The sequence below is a fragment of the Acipenser ruthenus genome, chromosome 47 (assembly GCF_902713425.1).
Source record: "Acipenser ruthenus chromosome 47, fAciRut3.2 maternal haplotype, whole genome shotgun sequence".
Classification (NCBI taxonomy): domain Eukaryota; kingdom Metazoa; phylum Chordata; class Actinopteri; order Acipenseriformes; family Acipenseridae; genus Acipenser; species Acipenser ruthenus.
In genome coordinates this window covers 8,530,048-8,550,057 of record NC_081235.1, presented here as the reverse complement: position 1 = coordinate 8,550,057, position 20,010 = coordinate 8,530,048, and the positions used below count along the sequence as shown (strand labels likewise).

The 20,010-nt window shown below is 42.9% G+C and overlaps 3 protein-coding genes across 3 annotated transcripts in view; 1 reads left to right on the top strand and 2 right to left on the bottom strand.

Annotated features, from left to right (window-relative positions):
* The first annotated feature begins 252 nt into the window (after positions 1 to 252).
* On the top strand, positions 253 to 3,899 carry LOC117962275 (cyclin-dependent kinases regulatory subunit 1-like). The gene is made up of 3 exons (XM_034911647.2): positions 253 to 1,182; positions 2,220 to 2,347; positions 3,240 to 3,899. Exons 1-3 carry the CDS (start codon positions 1,124 to 1,126, stop codon positions 3,281 to 3,283), a joined length of 231 nt encoding a protein of 76 aa, XP_034767538.1. The 5' UTR covers positions 253 to 1,123; the 3' UTR covers positions 3,284 to 3,899.
* Positions 3,900 to 5,169: 1,270 nt separating this feature from the next.
* Positions 5,170 to 8,196, bottom strand: LOC117401205 (outer dense fiber protein 3-like protein 2). The gene is made up of 5 exons (XM_034001725.3): positions 8,094 to 8,196; positions 7,533 to 7,635; positions 7,144 to 7,254; positions 6,523 to 6,636; positions 5,170 to 6,051 (listed from the first exon to the last, which is right to left on the bottom strand). Exons 2-5 carry the CDS (start codon positions 7,579 to 7,581, stop codon positions 5,552 to 5,554), a joined length of 774 nt encoding a protein of 257 aa, XP_033857616.2. The 5' UTR covers positions 7,582 to 7,635; positions 8,094 to 8,196; the 3' UTR covers positions 5,170 to 5,551.
* Positions 8,197 to 9,440: 1,244 nt separating this feature from the next.
* Positions 9,441 to 20,010, bottom strand: part of LOC131721045 (C3 and PZP-like alpha-2-macroglobulin domain-containing protein 8) — a 34,145-nt gene continuing 23,575 nt past the window's right edge. Inside the window, exons 37-43 of the mRNA XM_059014061.1 lie at positions 18,472 to 18,546; positions 17,969 to 18,074; positions 17,630 to 17,740; positions 16,351 to 16,563; positions 15,134 to 15,202; positions 12,033 to 12,222; positions 9,441 to 11,560 (exon numbers count right to left, since the gene is read on the bottom strand). Coding sequence (XP_058870044.1) covers position 11,560; positions 12,033 to 12,222; positions 15,134 to 15,202; positions 16,351 to 16,563; positions 17,630 to 17,740; positions 17,969 to 18,074; positions 18,472 to 18,546 — 765 coding nt within the window. The 3' untranslated portion in view covers positions 9,441 to 11,559. The remainder of the gene's footprint in view (positions 11,561 to 12,032; positions 12,223 to 15,133; positions 15,203 to 16,350; positions 16,564 to 17,629; positions 17,741 to 17,968; positions 18,075 to 18,471; positions 18,547 to 20,010) is intronic.

Genomic DNA, 20,010 nt, shown 5'->3' with positions numbered 1-20,010 from the left:
ATGTCTGTTAAAATACAAAAAAAACAGCCCACAATAAAAACAGGTGTAAAGTTTTGTGGAATAAAACAAGGCATGTTTAAAACAAGCAGGCAGTGAAAAATGGTACTATGACTAATCTTTGTAATTTAGTCATTTTAGCAGCCTGTCATTCCCCACCCCCGCAGCCGCCTTAATAATGTAGGCATCAAATGCCCTGTGTAGAGAAAAGGTTTGCTGTATTGACAAACGAAAAGCAGATGAGTAGGCCTCTACTGCGTGACTGAGTCACCAGTCCCCTCTCACAGCCGCATTTCTACCCACGTGTGCTGATTTTAATATTTTAATACCGCAAGGACTCAGGGAGAAATTAATTTAAACTAAGCGCTCTGACTGAGCTGTGCTGTACCGCACAGATTTTCATCATCAGTGCATTCGAGGATAAAAACGTGCGCTTTCTGAGAATTACAACTTCAGCGACTCAAGTTACTTAAAACGCATGACAATCCCAAAGCACCGCTTTCAATTTAGCAGAGCGAAGACAGAGGACGCAGACGGAAGCAAGTACGTTCAGGGATGAAATGTAGCAACCAGAGTGTTATAAATGCACGAACTAGACAGAGTGCTACGTAGGTATCATATAATTGACTGAAACCCTTTTGTAGAAACAATTAAGAGTCTGTCCTGTTAAATTAGATTAGGGGCGAGCGGCGTGCAAGGAAGGATAGAGCCTTGATGGGTCGAAAGATCTCTGGCCGTTCCCAAATTTTGCATGCGTAAAATATAAACAGCATTGTGTATAAATTTGGAGGTAGACAGATTAATGCCTCGGTCTCTCTCAGTGCAAGGTGCAGAACGCATCGCTAATGTAATGACCGCCCTGGCTGACGCATTCTCCTCAGAGGCGTGGCCTCGGGAAGCCGTTTGTTTTCACCCGGCGCAGCTGGTCGGGTCTCCGCCAATCGGAGCGCAGGAGCGGGCGGTTTAATTTTAAATCTTGTTTCACTGGCAGCGGGCGGATCCAACAGACTGAAAAATACTGTCAAAGTGCACCTGGACAGAAGAGTGTCCACACTAACCGGTCTGTACTTTCTAAAAGCTACGGGTATAACATATACCAACACAGTATAAACACGTTTCTGCGAAGATGTCGAAGAAACAGATTTACTACTCGGATAAATACACGGACGAGGAATTCGAGTACAGGTAAGAGACACGTAAAAACATTGTTGTTGTTGTTTTTTATGTGCAATTCAATATTATCACCTCTAACCTACTGTACATAAATAAATAATGTACATTATTAACTTTAATAATACACACTCGGCTATTTTGCCACTGTTGATAAACATTTTAAAAAAAAAGCAAGTTTTACAAACACATCGCATGTAAGAATAATATACAAACTGAAAACCGTGTACCTGATTAAATCTTCCTAAATTCGAAAGAATGTGCCGTATGCAGGCAGTGAGGTGGTACAGTTGTAGCACTGTGGTGGTAATGAAAGAAGTCCCGCATTTGAAGGTTAATTGCATTGTTTTTGTGTTGTGTAACGGTGATATTTCACACATGAGTGACGCTGCTAGAAACGTGAAGTGGGCCTAAATGTACATTCTGTAGCTTGTTTTTTTGTCTGTAGCAAATATTGAGAATCGGTACCCTGTAGCCACAAGACTTGGCCAACAACAAAAGAAACTCTCATTTTTTAGGCTCTGTTGGTTTCCTGTGCAAAATAAAGTGATGCATATAATTGCAGGAGATTTGGTGGAAATTACCAGTAACTTTATTACACAAATTAACCTGCCACCATCGTCTAAGAACACAATTCAATTGGTTTATTGGGAATGGGTGCAGGCCTTCTTGACAGTCCATTTGTTTACACACGTTTACAGTAGGCTAGTTATGCTTTTACTACTGCATGCAATGATAATATTGGGGCTATGTGATTTAAAGTTGTATCTATTGCAACAACGCCAACGTCACATTTTATATAGCGCCTTTCAAGACCAGAAGTCGTCTCGCGGTGCTTGACATCAGGGTTCGACAGCTGACTTGAGCTTGCTGTTCAGAAAAGGCTTGTTCAAACGAGTGGGTCCTCAGGCTAGATTTAAAAACCAAGACAGAGTCAGCACTGGATGTAAAAAGGAGACCCTATGTTTTTAATGTGTGCAGAGCAAGCTTTACTGGTCTGTTTCTCTTCTGCTTGGTGAATGCGCTGTGATGTGTTCGCTGTCTCCACCCAGGCACGTCCTGCTTCCAAAGCAGCTTGCCAAACTGGTGCCAACATCGCACCTGATGTCCGAGGATGAGTGGCGCAGTCTCGGGGTCCAGCAGAGCCAGGGATGGGTACATTACATGATCCACAAACCAGGTGGGTAACAGCAAAGCCCTTTTCGGGCAAACTCTTACACTCTCAGAGCTTAGAGATCAAATCATGATGGTTATAGTGACCTACCTTTTCTGTGGCACTGCTGACAAATTGCACTGCAATGTAACTGGGTTTAATATGGAGAGCATCTTGTTGCAGGCAGTCACCTTGCATTGAGTAAACCCATATCGCATTGTCTTTTTTTGAATGCCATCTGAGCTCAAGCGACTTCAGTGTGTATTGCCAGATCACTGCCCAATGTACTAATCAGGTTTGGACATAAGACTCCCATTGCATAGCAGTTTGACCCATTCCTGGTTTAACTATGAGTTTAATAAGACACACCTGAGCTTGTTACCGATGCACTGGGGCTAATCAAGCTCAAAGTAAAACCTGGAATGGGTGAAACTGCCCTGCAATAAGAGTCTTATTTCCATCCCTGGCCTTTCTGCAGCTTCACTTTGTTCACTAAACAAAAAACTATTAGGAAATACTAAAAGAAACACAAATTCAATAACAAGCCTTTCAACAAGCTTTTAGTATTTCTTCATTCAGCACTATATGGAGTGTTTAGTAGTTCTGGATCATAGACAAAAACGATCTTGGTTACCCATGTGCAGAGACCTAAATTGAACTGTCGGTTTGTATGGTAAATGCATGTTTGTATGATCAGAATGGTCTGAGAGGTGTAATACGAGTCCAGAGACAGCTGGACCTGATTTCATTGCAAAGTTTTATTTATTGTGCTTTTAGTTTGTTAAGAAAGAAATTGACTTTTGATCTTGGCCGTTACCCTGGCTTGCTCGTAGTTCTTTGCTGATCAGTTCATATTCAAATGCACTCCTTCACAAATATCAGATGCACACGATGACCAGTTTATTCTTTGTTTTGACAGAACCGCATGTGCTGCTGTTCCGAAGACCTCTCCCACAGAACTGAAGGCTGGGGCTGGGGCTGGGGCTGGGGTTGGGGCTGGGGCTGGGGACTGACACTTTTAAGCTTGTTGTTTCTTTTAAAACTGCAGGTTATTTAATCTGAACTGAAAATGATATACAGTACATATTTGAACATGTATGTTACCTATTGTATTATTTATAAACCCTACATAGTTGACCAAACTAGAAAGAAAAAATACTTTTAATTGCATGAGAACAATTAGAAAATTGACCAGGATGAAGAAACTGGAAAAGTACTAACTTTACTTTTATCCTTTCTTTCTGTACGTTTGTTTTTTTGTGGTGTTTTGTTTGTAAAACTGTATGAAACGCAGCAGTCTGCATGGTAAATGACTGCCAGTCCTTTCCTTTGGCTAATGTCTGTCAGTATTCCTGAACAGGCGTGTCATCTGGATGCTTAAAACACAGATAACACTGAAATGACAGCTGAACTGTGGCTAACTCTGGGGTTTGATTCACTTGTTCCGTCAATCCATTGTATTTAGAAAGCACTAGATTTACTGTTGGGTCATTCCACCCTAATTCATCAACGATGCCAAAGTGGTTGCATATCTTTAAAAAAAAAAAAAAAAAAAAGCTAAAATGCTTCTTTGCCTAATTGGTTGAAAATGAAGAGCATTTCAAAAGTCAAACCAGACAGTTTCTGGTATAATTTAAACACTGGAATTCAGGAGGAGGTCTGAATGTATATTTTCCCTTAATAGAAGGCTCTGCACATTATATATATATATATATATATATATATATATATAAGGAATGTGCTCATTGACTGTCAATTTGCTGAAAGTTGAGCATTTTAAATGAAAAATGTGGTGTTTGTGCTAATCATCCATTGGTGAAGAGGGCTAGAACGACTCCCTTGTGTTTTGTTTTTCTTAAGTATGTTTTTAGAATATTTAAAATAAAAGAGGGGGGGGGGTATGGTGCACACGCATGGAATACAGTGACAGTAAATGTTCAAAGCAATTTAATTAAACTGATCTCATCAAAGAAAGTGTGTACAACACATGGTGATACATGGGCACTGATGCACACTTGTAGGATCAGATCTTTAGATGTGGTTTCCACACCTTTCGGTTTTAAATGCAACTTTTCCAAAAGTTTTTCCCCCCCGTCAGACCTGGATCCCTGATTCTGAGGTTTCATGTGTTGTATTCTGTGAATACTGTGCAGGATTCTTTTTGTTAGTTGTATCTCTTGGTGTTTCTCTTCTTCACTCTCCCACAATTTCAATTGTTTTTTTTATTTTTTTTATGCTGTACAATAGATTCATGTTTGTTGTTGTTCCCCGCAGTTCTGATATTTTCCAATGGGTGGTCAAATGCTTTTCCACTGTATTTGCAATCTAATGTGTAAACTTGAGTATTTGCATTGTACTCTTCTGAAAGTTAGCTTAAAGGGGTTGAGTATATGGACAGGAAAGGCTGCTAAAAGCAATGCTTCTTGAGTAGCTAGCCTTTAGATAAGTTTTAGCTCAATGTACACTCTATTTGAAGTATATAATTGCAGTGAATGTTTTCCATACGTGTGTGTGTGTATATATAATTTGCTTTTAGACACTTATCTTACTGTAATTGACACTTGTGCTATTGTATATGTATTGTTCCTGGTATATAAATGTGCATGTTGAGATCTGATGCAGTTCCAAGGCTCCATGAACAATAAAGTTGATCTACATAAGCTGGACAAATAATAATTTGATGTCCTTGGTCTTTTTTGCAGCTGACTTGCTTAGCAGAAACCCTTTCAAGTACTCTATTAAGTTTTGTGTAAAGAGCAGATGTATTCGTGTCCTAAGTGAAAGACATGCTAAGAGGCCGGCTGCAGCACATAGACCCCCCCCCCCCCCCCCTGCAATATAATCTGCCTTTTTGCCAATTAAAGCCTTTTTGTCATTGGATTTTCAGCTCTTGCATATGGTCCGTTTGCACTGCCCGCCGTTTTTCAGAACATGGCTCAGGCAATGGAAACTCGGCTATTTGGCAGGCATTAGAGGATCCATCACACAAATGACGTGGCAGAATATTGTGGTCAGCCTAAAGCATGGAACCAAACGACGTACATTATTAGCTGTTCTGCTGTCAAGAATTTATAGGATTCACAGACCATTTATTAATTCATTCAGGCTCCAATTTGCACCTTTTAAAGTTTCTTACTTGTTAGCAATGAAAGCTTAGTTGTATAGAAACAATATTGAAGAAAAAAAAAACATTTGCACTGGAGGAAAGAGATTAAGTAACTCCGAGCCTTTTTAAATCGGCATTTCTAAATCGGACGTGCCGATAACGAGTGGGGTCACGAACTCGGAATGCCGGACCCCGAGGGAGTAGGCAGGCGGCCGAGGCCTGTGGACCGTGACCTTCTCCGGGCTGTGGGTTCCAGGCCCTGGCTTCTTGGTGGCATCGGAAGGCAACTCGTAGCGGCCCAGCATAGAAAACGCCGGCTGTCTGGGGAGATAGGTGCTGGGGTCCGTGCTGTTGTACCTGCCTGGGCCTGGGGTACGAGACAGGTCCTCCGAGTAGCCCCCTGATTTAGTGCGACCTGACACTGTGTAGCTGGCGCTGGCGGGCTTGGTGGGCACTCTGGACCCCAGCAGGACAGGCAGGGTGTACTTGTTGGGCGCTGGCACCGTGTCCGTCGTGCGGTACCTCGTACGAGAGCCCATGGTGTAAGATGGAGGCCTTTGTTGTCTGTTCAGGTGAGGGGCATTTTCAGGGCTGTAAGCCCCCGGTCCTGGGGTCTGGAAAGCAGCTGTAGTGGACAGACGTTAGCTGCTGTAGCCAGGGTCTGACTAGCACCGCTTATTATGTAGTGAGCCTGCCCTTGCGTCATCTAAAACTGAATTGCATCACTGTATGTTAAAAAAAACGCTTGGCGTAACCACATGTGAACTAACAAAATGATATTTTTGGCTATTTCAAATTAAAAATGCTACTTCTGTAACCCAATAGAACTACAATCTATCAATTGCATTCAGTTAGATTGTTAAAAAAAAAAAAACACAGACCTGCCACCTCCAGCTGCCTGAGAAACAGCCACTTAGGTCTGCCATTGACTTCTGTTCCTGTTATCTGATGCCTACACTAACTGATGCTGTGGCCGTAAGAGCTGTGTTGAAAACTTGCACGGTGGCTCACCTTCCCTTACCCTGGATTTACACGCAAAGGTGCAAATATAAGCCTCTCTGCGTTATTCTAGGTTGAGTATCGCTATTTTACTCACAGGAGTCTCTGATTCTGCCCAGCATTGAGTACGCTGGGGTGCCGTCTCTTCCAAAGCGGGTCACTTTGGCATCAATGTAATACCGGGGTCCGGGGCTCGAATCCACAAAGTACACTAAACAAAGAGGTGAAAAAAACACCCTGTTTAAAACAATGACAAAACTGTCCACACACACACACACAATCATTTCAAATCTAATCAATTCCATTGCAATTTTGTTCGGTTATAATGCAACTGCTGCTGTGTCATTCTGACTCATTTGTGCTATTTTCAATACATGATTAACACAAGATTAGCTGTTCCACTTGCTCCCTCTAGTGGCCGGAGCAGTGTTAACACCCTCCCTTCACTTCTGGTCCTAGTTGTGTTGCTGTGAGGTTTGAAGATCCAGGCATTCGATTCAGGGCCAGTGTCTGCACGTTTCATTCCAGATAGCTGGCACTTTTTAATGTCAGAAATGGCAGGCAGTCATATTCAGAAGCCACGCGTGAGTTCTGGTGCTAACTCAAGTGCGGCAGATAACTGGCTCACGTTGAGCAGGTACACTGGAGTGAGAACTAACATGTTTTGAAAATGAACACTTCTGTCGCCTGCAGTTTTAAATACTCGGCACGCACTTACTTGCGTTACTCATCCTCCCGTGAAAGGAGTATGCTGGGCCGGTGGCTCTCGTGAAATCATGGCCGATGAAGCCGATGGTTGGGGGTAACCCATATCTACCAGGACCTGGTCCTTTTGAAACGGGGAGAACGGACAAACAATAGAGAAGTTTGGGAACAAGAAAATACCTTCATTTACAGCTCATTAATCAAATTATAGTTTGCAATTAGTTTTTTTGCCTGTCTTTGCAATCTGAGTTATACTAGTACTGTAATAATTCTTCCTACAGTATTCTGCAACGTTGGCCAAAGATTCTGCTTGCTGCATGTGCGTGGGAAGCAGAACTATGAATGAATCTAAATAAAAGAAAACAATGGAAATACAAGATCACTGAAGCTGAGCACACATACCTCTCTCACGGGCAGCGATCAGGGGCCTCTTCTTCTCTGTGTCTGCCATTTGCTGCTGCAGAGTTATTGCGCAGGAGGAGTGGGACCCCAAAAGTGACTTGTGCTGTGATGTACAAAAAAAGAGGTCACCCCCCGGCCTGTCAGTGCCTACAAATACAGACAGAGTGGGGCCGCAGCTCCAGAAAAAACTGACAAGACGTCCCGCACCCAGAAGATACTGTTTTTTTTAAACCCTTCTTGAAATGCATTAGTTTATTAGGCTAGTTGGTGTATGATGAAGCCTTCGTGTGATTGTTCTATTCAGATCTCGCATGGTAACAGTTCTCAAGCTTCAGTAAGCTTCATCAGCAATCATGGGTTCCAGTCTTGCTCATGCAATTTGGAAAACTAAACCAAGGCTGCCTGCCGTCTAACAATCCAGCTATGCTCAGCAGTATCAGTAGTGTTGCATAGATAGCTAAGGAACCTCCAATTGAACTAACCCTCCACTGCAGACTGATAAGTAGAAAAGAAGGTCAATATGAAATCAGAGCTCTAACCCAAGTCCACCTGGCTACCAACCTCTCGTGAAAATCCCTCTCGAACTGTCTTCTAGCGAGCCTCCTGCATTGCAACTGGAGGACCTGCTGCTGCCTGTTACTCACAGAGAGTGGCTAGCAGGGAGACAGCGTGTCGGTATCTGGACTGATTCAATGTAATGTTATCTTTGTCAAGCCCTCCCCCTCGCTGGCCGTAGTTACGGATCTCGCACCTCCAACAAGCAGCTGGCTGCCCTGGGAGACGGCTGCATCTTGCTCATCCAGGCATACTGTTACCATGTCCTGCAGTCTCCCACAGTGGGGGCTGCCAGGAACACCGTGGGGGGGTATCACATTCTGATGAGGTCAGCACAGGGGGCAACTTGGATACCCCACAGCGCACGGGCACCTAGACTTATACTGAGGGGCTTTAACACAGCAACTGCAATGCAGCATTTTTAAATCCACTGTTGATGTGCTGAGTCTTAATAATTGAAAATGTTGAGACAGGGACTCTTATTTATTTTATTATGCTATTCTAACTATTGGAGAACTCCCCCCCCCCCCCCCCCTTCAGACTGTGTCTTCAGATCTGGGTCACTTTGATTCTTGGGCATGAGGTTAACTGAACCTTTTTCTAATGTTAATTCAGGTTGGCTCTCAGGTTGGGATCCTTGTATATCATGTATGGATAGCTACCTTCTCTAACGAACAGCATAATACAGTGCATTTCAAATGAACTGAACTAACCCAGTGATTGTTTTGCAAATCATTTCAAGTAAACCATTCAGCTGTTCTCATGGAATAATGACCTGAGGACTGGGTGCTGAATGGTGCCACTGCAATGCTGATAGCAGCTGGCTCTATAGAAATACATGTAGAAAATACATGTCTAAAAGCAGACCAGACCAGGCACTGTTGTATGGCACAATCTCAACAAAAGGTCTGATCCCAGCTGGTCTGGATTAGTGCACTGCAGCAGCGAATGCAACGCTTTGCAGCTTTGCTTGTGTGCTCTTCATCATTGGAGAATGTGCTGACAGAGCAGAAGAATGACTTGCTGAAAAGCAGATAGCGGTCCTGTTTGGAAGTTGCTAGGAGCTCGGGCGAAGCTCTAGGGTAACTGAACACTTAAACTGCAGCGCCGAGCGGCCGGACTATTAAAAATTAACAGGCTCTAAGCAGCTGGTAACAGGTTTCGTAACCCTACTCTCGTTTTAATAAGGTTTATCATTAACAGCCAACAGCACTGTGAGACCCAGCGCAGTGATATTACAGGAAGGAAAAACCACAGAGGACCACGTTAGTGTCGACGAAATCATTGTGGGACGATGATGATGATCAGGTACCCCCCCCCCCAAAGAAACCAAACAAACACACGATCCATGAGTTGTATACAATGTTTTTTTATTACAGTAATATTTAAGTATTTGAAAAAGTTTCAGATCACTTTCTTTACAGTAATTTCAATATAAACTTTTGTTTTGTTTTAAGACACTAGATGTTACTTTAATAAAATAGCTTTCGCAGTAACGAATGGCCGCATGGTAAAGCAGCCTGATGGTCACTGCATGTGGATGTGCTTGAAAATGAGAACCATTATTCTGTTGTCTCTGGGAGATGGGTGGGGGGTTCTGATTAAAAAGAAAAAAACACAAATTGCCCATGTCATACATTTACTCTGGAGTGGGCAATTTGTCTGCAATTTGCCCAGAGTGGCAAATATACACTGCGGTGTCAATGCTTCACTGTAATCAACTGAAAAACCAAACGGGTACATTTCAGGGACAGTCCACATTGCAAACAGTGTTTTCTCAGCAGGGAAACCTACCATGCAATGTAATAGATAAAGTTCTAAATAATATATATATATACACACACACATACACAAGCTTCCTATTACCAGTCAAACATATTTCAAAGCAAATCATTTTTTTAAGCTTTACAAAGCTTACAAACCTGATGATCATGTAAGCAGGGCAGAGAACATGCCTCAGACTTTAAAGGGTTAAGTTTAGGGGGGCAGTGATCGATCATCGCCACAGGGTGGCGCTGGGGGACACGTGCATTGATGTGTTTAACCCTCACAGATTCATACAAATCCCTGCAAGTTATTTGAAACAAGACAAGTCACTGAGCAAAACGAGGGCATGTCTGCAAGTTTCAGGGTGATTGGAACCAGTGGCTTGTATGTCTTAGCATAAGGGTCTTTCAGATACAGTGCACGGTGTTGCATTGCAGCATTTTGAAGTCAGTACAGTGTATCTATCTTTAGGCAAGACTTAAGAGCCAAAATGCACAAAGTTGACCGAAATGACCAGAAGTTAATTAAAACACGTTTTTTTTCTATTTTCAAATGTATTTTTTTATTCTTTTAAAATATAACAACAAAGCAAAACATATCTTTTCATCATTGTTTTTTTTTTTTTTTTAATCCACCACTATGAAAAGAAACACTCCACAGGTCAAAATGTGCAGGTCGGTACAGAGCCTGGCATAGCAGCTAATTTATCGATCGCGTTGTGTCACACGCGGCCTCAGGGGGGAGTCGCCAACGCGTCGCATGGTCAATCGCCATGAAGACTCCGGAACACGTCACAAGTGTTCCACTGGGTCAGCATTCTAACCATGTGAGGTGGTGGCAGCGCCCCCTCTGGCCACATACCCAAATTGCCCTTATTATATCCTGTGTTTTGTACATTAATGCGATCAATACATATGAATATTTACTGTTATTTTTTTATTGGTTACTGCAATGTAATGCACTTTTTTTTATTAGTTCTGGGGATGCCAAACTGAAGTTAAATTCTAATTCTACTATAGTTAGTATAGTATAGTAACACATATCCTAAATAATTAGCTACTAATTTGTTTTCCAAAACCACATTTATGTGTTATGCTTTACATACAGTTTAACATTATAGTTCCAGAGAAAGGTTTGCTGTAAGTCATGATTATCCAATAGGAAGTGGGTTCTGCTGCTAGAGCACACCTAGTGGAAACAAGCGCAACTGCAGCTCATAATTTAGTCAAAATAAAGCTTCTGGAAGCTCAAAAGCCCAGTTTCCACTACATCTATGGGGGGTGTGGTGTAACTTGAGAGAACAAAACAACAAAGCACTGACTAATACAAAATAAATACCACAGTTAGAAATCAAATATTTTTTTGCGATGTAAGTATAATTACAAACATAAATACTCATTGATTTTCTCTAGTGATCCTGATTCATTATATATAATATATATATACTCTCTATATATCACAATGCATCAGAGAGACAGAAGAGGCTATCGCTTTCCTATTTATTGTGAATGAGAATGCATATAAAAAAGGCACAGACAGACAGACAGACAGACAGACAGACAGACAGACCTCGGCTACTTGCTCGCTTGTTCTTTTGTTCACAGCAGTGGTCCTCTTCTTTATTTCAGTCGAGTCAGTTCAATGTATTAACAAACAATATACAATTTATTCACCTTCTTTTTCCATGTTAATTCCAAGGGGATATTCTGGGGAGAGAATGGGAGATATAGTGTTACAATGCTTTACAATGCTTCCCTATGCTTTACCAGACCTCTCTGTGCTTTACAATGCTTCCCTATGCTTTACCAGACCTCTCTGTGCTTTACAATGCTTCCCTATCCTTTACCAGACCTCTCTGTGCTTTACAATGCTTCCCTATGCTTTACCAGACCTTTCTGTGCTTTACAATGCTTGCCTGTGCTTTACCAGACCTCTCTGTGCTTTACAATGCTTCCCTATTTTTTACCAGACCTCTCTGTGCTTTACAATGCTTCCCTATGCTTTACCAGACCTCTCTGTGCTTTACAATGCTTCCCTATGCTTTACCAGACCTCTCTGTGCTTTTTGAATAGGGTCCCATAGCATCTGGAGATCAACTCCAAAAGGGAGTAAAAATCTACAGCTGCCAAACTTCCAAAGCTGCAACAGCTATGATATGAAAGCAGCCTTCAGCAGTACCACTGTGTGACGGTGTCCTCCATCTCCAGTAAGTGCAGCTCGCCCTCCTGCGTCCTGTCTGACTGCGTCACCACCTCGCCCCCCAGATCGAAGGCGTCATCTTCCCCCTCCGACACGTAGGGGTCGCTGTCGTACTCGTAAGAGTAATACGAGACCTCCGCCTGGGGCTCGGGCTCCTCCTCCTCCTCTCCTGAGAACAACAATAACAATACAGCCCTTTAAAGGGGGGTTCACGCCTCAATCCCATCGCATTCACGCCTCAATCCCATCGCATTCACGCCTCAATCCCATCGCATTCACACCTCAATCCCATCGCATTCACATCTCATGTGGAGGGCGATTTATAGACTATTTGGTTGTGCCACTGTCTGTCGATTCAAGGTACCAGGGCTGTCAAACAAAAAGGTATCCGATTTGAGATTCGCTGCGATACGGCATTAAATTAATTTTTTGTGCCATCAAAGACAATCAGATGTAAAACTTATAACAAACATGGTCAAGCAGACAACGTTTTCAGCTAGTGACTTCTACGGTAACATGGTGATACTAAAAAGCTACAATAACTTTACCATAAACATGTAATCCCATATATTTTTTTTATTTTGTATTTTTTAGGACATGTAAAGTATTCATATTTACCCTATCAAAACACTTGCAATAGCCTCGCCTGCCCTGTAGGTGTCTCCCTTTCCTCACAGAAACATGACAGTTTTGCGTGGTCAATGGGAGCTACTGTAACGTACCCTGCTTTAATACACTTATTTACTGTACCATAAACTGCAGTACCGTTCTGTAGTTGTGTATATGTTTGTCGATTTAAAAGAAACACAGCCTTCGCAACTCATTTCGGTTTTAACCTCCTTTATTTTGATAATATTGCACCATTAACGTTGCAGTTTAACTGTTAGCGCCCGAGTTAAATATTACGAGACGGTAATGTCCAGTTCTTGCCTTCATATTACCGGGTTACCTTTCTTTGCAATTGCCTGCTTGGTTCCTTAATCTCTTCTCTGATTGGCAGTTTAATGATTGTTCTGTCCAATTACAGTGCGTGTGTTTTAGCTACGTCATTTGCATTCTGAAGTTATATAGGCGGGAGAGTTGGCGCGCCAATATTAGTTATCGGCGACCTGCGATTCTTATCAGTCGTTATTGGATGTGGCTTGTATAGATGCTAGTGAAGGTAAGTTTTACTACAGTAGGGAGTTTAGCTTAGTTGTTGTCAACACCGATAATTAGCAGGTCTTGCGCTTACTGTGCTATATTAATAAGTACAGTTTAGCTTCAGTGTGCAGTTTGTAAACAAAGAGCCGAGGCCTCCTTCTGAAGCCGGGACCTAAGTTTACCGATCAGCGCCGATCATCTACTCCTCACTTCTGCACACGGAGCTCAGGTAGTAAGCATTACTGAATGTGCGTTTCTGTGCATTATAAACCTTTACAATAACGCTTGTTCTTGCGAAATGCAGAGCCGAAGGGCAGCGTTACTGGATTACCGTTTCTAAATGTTGCTGCTGTTGTCAACAAATCGTTTACGTTAAATGGCTCTGTTCAGAACTGTTGGTGCGGAAGTGTTATTTCTCTCTGCATAAGGGCTGTTTGGTTACTACATGCACTAGTGAGTGTTTAAAGATTAACGTTACTGGGGCCTGCGCTGCTGTTTTATAAAAACATCTACATTGGATCTGAACCTTCTTCAAATAACCGGCCCTTACAGTGGCTGGCTGGGAGTAAGGCAGGGAATGCGTTAGATCCGCGATCTTCTGCGTTTATACTGCTGCGTTGTGCGCTCGAGTTACAATGTTGTATTGGGAATGTGAGTTCAGATTCATTCATTCATTCATTCATTCTACATTAATATGAAACTCTTGGTAAACTATTTCATTCTTATTATTAACCTGAATCGTGCTGGCAGACATTCATTTAAAATGCGCTGTAATTTAATTGAATGTGTTAGGGGCTGATGACAGTAGAGAACACGATCCGGCACAGCTGGGGATCAATTCCATTTGTAATTGTGTAATTTGTAATCCATTCCATTTGTAATTGTATTGGAAGCTTGGCACGCCTGCGTAATTGCAATTACACCACATGATCGATGGATTCCAGTTCGATTACACACCTTTACAAGCCTACCCATGTTGTGTTTTACATTGAACGCACATTGTAAATGTATTTTTCAACCACTTTTAGTGACCCCGCCCCCCATTTGTTTGAAAAAAAATACCAAGTTCAGTAGTATGTTTGTATTTGTACCTGTGATTACTGCTTGGTAGAAAAGGACATGCATGTTGATGTGTGAAGCTGTTTGTTATTTTCTCATCTAATTGTAATTATTACTACATCTACACATTGTAATTATTATTATAATTATTGCAGCATAATTGTAACTGAGCAAAATATCATTGTAATTTTGGAAAACAATGCTACTGTAATTGTAATCATGAATGACTCCAGGTCTGCTGTGCAGTAGAGACCCCGCAGACCCCAGTGTGTGTTCATAGCCTCCAGGCAGCAGCTGTGCTTTGGGTGTCAGGCTGCTGCAGAGGCCTGCATGTCTGAACAGCTCCCTGGTCGCTTCAGAGGTGGGATCATCCTCAGACTGTATAATCAAGGGAAGGGGGGGGGGTGTCCTTGATTTAATATTTGTTTATACACCCACCCCCCCATCCATCCACCCACCCAAAAAAAAATGCGTTTGAAATAAAGTTGTCTTTGTGTCTGAGATATCGTGATTTACGTCTCTTTAATGAAGGTGGAAACGAGAGAGGGAGAACAGAGGCAGATAAAAGCAGGCAGCTGTCCTCCCTCCCTCCTCCACCCTCCTCCGCAGGGGGAATGCTACAAGATTGCCAGATGAGGAGAGGGAACACGCTGTACTGCAAACACCAATTGTGCTGAAAGCACCAAGCTCATTGCCAGCAGCTCTGGTGTGTTCAGAGCACAGCACCAGTTATTTAACTAGGTGCTGGTTCAGTGTGTTCACGGGGACGGGAGGTGAGGTGGGGTGGTGTTAGACGGAGAATAAGGAACAGCTGCAATACGCAAGATGCATCTGTGTAAACGGTCTAAACCTGCTAGGTTTCACTGCTCTGTCGTTACCTGGCGGCACTGGAGGCAGGTCCTGTAGCGCTTCGATTGTCAGCTCCTTTTCTTCAGGCAGATTCTCCACTATAAACCAACACAAAACACAGCCTGGTCAGTCAGAATGTCATCTACAGCGCAAATAATGCAACCAGAGCAGGCTCATTCACGGTCTTCATCAGTCGCATTTATTTTACGAACACTCAGTGTTTGGTGATTTTTATCCCACAGTGATTTACATTACTGCTGAAAGTTTTGGAGTTTTAAATATTGATGCCGGGCAACCTTGTCTAACTTAAGGATGTAGAAGCCATAGGAAAAAATAGATTTAAACCGGGTAAAATGGTCACTTGGAAGAGGGTCAGTTAACAAGATATTACAGCTGTGAAATAGGTCTGTTTAAAAATACAACAGACACACAAAAAAAAACCAGAATACCAGATCAGACTGCAGTGCAATTACCTCGCGTTAGTATCTGCCCAGACAAGCATGATAGGAAAGTTGTTCAACCCTCAAATCAAGTGGAAGAAAGAAAGAAAGAATAACAGTGTGGTTCAGAGCTGTGCAGAAACAGCTGTCCAGGTGAGAGAGGGTTCATTATCAGCTAAGGTTTCTGAGATGGGTCGTTGGTACTGACTATTACAGGGTATCAAATTACAGAGTGCTCTCGTCTCCCTGCTTTGAAGCTCGCTTCAGATTCCTTTCTAACGAAAGCCCAACAACAAAGCCTTACTGTCATACAGGTTAAAAAAAAAAAAAAAAGGTTTTGTAGAAAAGAGACGCTGTGGACTTTTAAAGATGTTTGAATTCTTCTCAAAATGTGAAGCTTGTCATAGGTACATATGTTCATCCACTCTATCCCATTTGTAGAGCATTTTAACTTACTATAAAAATCACAAAAATTAAGTTCTTATTAGACAACGTTTTTTTAAATGTGAGTTCTGTCATGTTATATGGATACACAAGATGTTATGGAAGTTTTTATTTTAACTTTTTACCAATCCTTAACGTTTTATTTCTCCTAACTGATTTATAATATCAAACCCAAGTCCTATACCAGGGATGGAAAAAAAGAATTGCATAGCAGTTTTCTCCCATTTTAGCTTTTAATACAGGTGTGTCTTACTAAACTCGTAGGTAAAACCAGGAATGGATCAAACTGCTATGCAATGGGAGTCTTATTTCAGTCCCTGCTGGTTGATTGCGAGATGCTGTAGGAAGCTGTGCAGACGTACGTGAGGGGCACTGGGACATGGGCACTTGCTTGATGCGGGTGCTGTTGCGGCAGGCTGCCACCTCCATCTGGCACTGGTTCTGGTAGACGATGTTGTCAGAGGCGCAGACGGGCTCTCCGTCGTATCCGCAGTCCCGGTAACAGGTGCACTGCTCGAAGTGTTCCTCCTCCAGGCAGCCGAACACGTTGTTACACTGGCCAGACTGCGCGAAGCCTGCCGGGATACAGACACGTTATAAATCACTGAAAACTGTTGACAGCAACTACACTTTTGTAAATGTCATTGAGAGAGTGTAGATCTAGCATGTGGAATTTCAACAGCAAAGCATTCTAAATGTTCAAATACACAACAGGTTCTACATAAACAGATTAGATACGTGATAAATCAGCATTTTGTCAGTTTTTCATGTTCAGGTTTTGCTTGTGAATTTGTGGAGTGTTTGTTGAACACGGAGGGCAGGCTTTGGGGGCGGGGCTGAGTTGGAATGTGATTGGGTTACAAAACAGAAAAGCAGCGGCAGCTTCCATTCCGACCAGGAAACAGCTTGACCCCGGGCAGGCCTGTCTTGTAAATCATCTCCCCCCTGCTGCTTGGAGACAGGCCCTCTCAGCAGGGCTCAGAACAAAAGCGCACACTGTTGGAGAGGTCAGCGTCTCGGCCTGTGAATTTATAAGAGGCCGGAGAGGCACACAGGGTTCTATTTGGGCAAGGCCTTCAACTCTACACAGCAGGCCGCTGGGGTCTTTGTCTCAGCAAGCAAAAAAAATCAGAACAGCAACAAAAAGTCAACAAGTCACGGTCATTACAAGGTCACCATGGCGACCGCTGGCAAACTTGGGAGTTTGTTGTAGCAACCCAATCCAACCTTAATGACTGTGTGCGTCTCTAAAAAGTACAGGGGCTGCAGCTTCTGCATGGAGCCAGTGGGCTTTTTTTCTATGTCCCCGCCCCCCTGTCTGACATGTTAACTGCTAGGCGAACTGTAATTTTGGGGGGGGGGGGATAAGAAGATTTAAGAGGAGAAAGAAAAGAAAACAGAAAACTTGAAGTCAGTTCCACTTGCTATAAAACCAAACACAGCCATTGCCTAAGAAAAGATGTGATGGCAGAAACAAAGTTTCTCCAAAGTTACTCCGGCCTGCACGCAATGACTTTTTTTTTTTTTATATATATATATATATAGCTTACGGTTTGCACGGATAACGATAGTCCTACAAACCAAAAAAAAAACCAAAAAAAAAACACCCAAAGGTCCCAGATCTCGTTGAAAAGTTCGTACCGATCCACTGGTTGGCTGAACTCTCCACCTCGTTACACGTGGTCCCGTCACACAGCTCCCTCGCCAGCGGGCTGTGCTCGCTCACGTTGTAGAAACGAGTGGCCTCGAATGCTGTGGACAAGAAGACACGGGTTACAGGAGGACAGGGAGTGAGGGACGGGCTGTCTCAACCTGCACTTCCTTAGGATGCCTTCCACTGTGGGCAGATTGTCCGTGCAACACATTTACTATGATGTTATTACTATTACAAAGCTTGTACCTTCAAACAATGTGATCTGATGTACAGTTTGTTTTAAGGCACAGACACTCGCTGCTCGTGTGCCGTTTTCAGACATTCACCTGGTTCGTAGTAGTCATACACCTTGACAGGAACAGGAGCGGTTTTCCCAACAATGTACTCCCGATACGCTTGGAACTTCACACAGGTCCTGCACTGGCTGGGAATCTGGGAAGAGGGAGAGGAAGGAGACAGACTGTAGAACTGTTACAGGATCACGCTGGGGAGCAACAAACAAGCTTGCCGAGTCAGCAGCCTGTTCTGGCAGCTCCCTAGTTTTACCCTGTAATGGAAGGCAGCAAGAATCTGGAAGAAAAGCCCCCCCAAATTTAGAAGCTTTTAATCCGACAACTGCTACAAGCGACGATCGGGAGAAGGGGGAACAAAATGGAGTTTAAGGGCCATTCAAAGGAAGTGGTCTGATTGCTACGCTCGTCGATGGCAGACTAAATCGTAAGCCTCTATTTCCTGAACTCATGGGGACCAGGTGGTGTTCGGATGATCAAATTACAACTGTGATTTGTTTGAAATGACTTGAGAAAAAAAAAAAAAAGACGTCCGCTACCTCGTCAAAGTAAAACAGAACCTTCCTGCCGTCCACCTCGTATCTCTTCAGTCCGATCTTCTTGTCCAGGAGAAGCTGAAAGAGATAAAAGGGTTGGTTTGAAATGCATTTAACTGGTCAACTCAAGCATAGTGCCCATTAGGTCTGGCTTGCTGCTTGAGGACACCCCAGACCAGCCAGCCACAGGGTTAATCTCAGTGCCTCAAACACATTAAAGACTGGCTCACACAAGCCAGGCTCCAACAAGCGTGAACCCACAACAAATGTTCCCTTTTTTACAATCTAATATGTGAACATGTGTTTGAGTTACCCACACCATATAAAAAAGGTTGGGTTTAATTTGTCAGTGTAATTTTGCAGCCCGGGGGTGGTAAGAGAGGGGTCATGTGTTAATACTTCATTAAGAGCTCGGTAGAGGGGCGATGAGGGTTTACGATGTGCTCAAACTGTCTGGCGCCACTGAAACATGTCCGATGCAGCCAGGGGCTGGGGCTACAGACTGGGGGAGGTGGGGACGGATGCCAGCCGAATCTGATCTCCGGACCCTCTTGGAACCCCTGTGCTGGTTTTAAGAGTTCTGTCTACTCTGTTATTTTTAGAAAAGTACATTATTAAAAAAAAAAAAAAAAAAACACACCACCGGGCATAGAAAACAGGCTCGCCAGCTGACAATGTGTTCGTCTCGTTTGAAGGTTTCTTTCAAGGTGCTCCCAGATGTATCCATTGGACTTGTGTTTTTTTTTTTTTTGCGGTCACATTTATTTGCACCAGTGATGTTATTTCTATGATGAATTTCTGTTCGCTATCTGCATTTCACAAATAGTATTTGTGTATTAATTGTCGATACACAATAAGTGGATTCAAAAGGCTTCGTTGAAAGAGTTCAGTGTTGATAGCTGTCTCCAGCCCGGCATGTGCTTTGAACAGTATTTTCAGACGCATTTTTTTTGCTGAAATAACTAAACATTGAGCAATACAAAACACACATAACAGGATAGATATATAAACTAGGAACGATAAGCGTATCTCTTTAACATACAGTGAACCCTCATCAAAGTTTCCCACAATAAAAGCACAGCAAAGTGTAATAAAGCACAGTGAAAGCATGATAAAAACACAGGGGAGCGTAAAGAATGAGGAGGTATGATAAAGCATATTAATAAACATGGCAAACCAGGGGAAACTATGGTAAATGCATAGTAGAACCATGGGAAAAACTGCGAAACTAGCGTGGTAAACTTTTCGAAGGATTTTGGCTGCTTGGTGAGGTCAGGGGTACCTTGTTTACTCCGGTGTATGAGCCACACGCACGCACATTGCAGCCTGTAAGAAAGTGACGGAAGGGCCTGATAAATTCCAAGACACAGCGCCTCCACTCAAATGATCTCCAGATGTGGAAGATGTTCGGGGGGCAGTAAACAGCTCCGGCTTTATCTAGCAGGGAGCAGTTTCCTCCAGCCTCTAGCTGCAGCACAGGATGCGCTATTAACCCATCCGATGAAGGAATTAACGAAGGGGGAATGAGTCAGTTCTTGGAGA

Bases quoted from the DNA above. Each gene is read 5' to 3' on its own strand.
- LOC117401205 (XM_034001725.3), bottom strand. From the start codon at position 7,581: ATGGCAGACACAGAGAAGAAGAGGCCCCTGATCGCTGCCCGTGAGAGA. The intron at 6,637-7,143 runs GTAAGTGCGTGC...CTCTTTGTTTAG, and splicing joins CGGGAGGATGAGTAACGCAA to TGTACTTTGTGGATTCGAGC. The intron at 6,052-6,522 runs GTGAGTAAAATA...TGTCCACTACAG, and splicing joins GGGCAGAATCAGAGACTCCT to CTGCTTTCCAGACCCCAGGA.
- LOC117962275 (XM_034911647.2), top strand. From the start codon at position 1,124: ATGTCGAAGAAACAGATTTACTACTCGGATAAATACACGGACGAGGAA. The intron at 1,183-2,219 runs GTAAGAGACACG...GTCTCCACCCAG, and splicing joins GACGAGGAATTCGAGTACAG to GCACGTCCTGCTTCCAAAGC. The intron at 2,348-3,239 runs GTGGGTAACAGC...TTGTTTTGACAG, and splicing joins TTACATGATCCACAAACCAG to AACCGCATGTGCTGCTGTTC.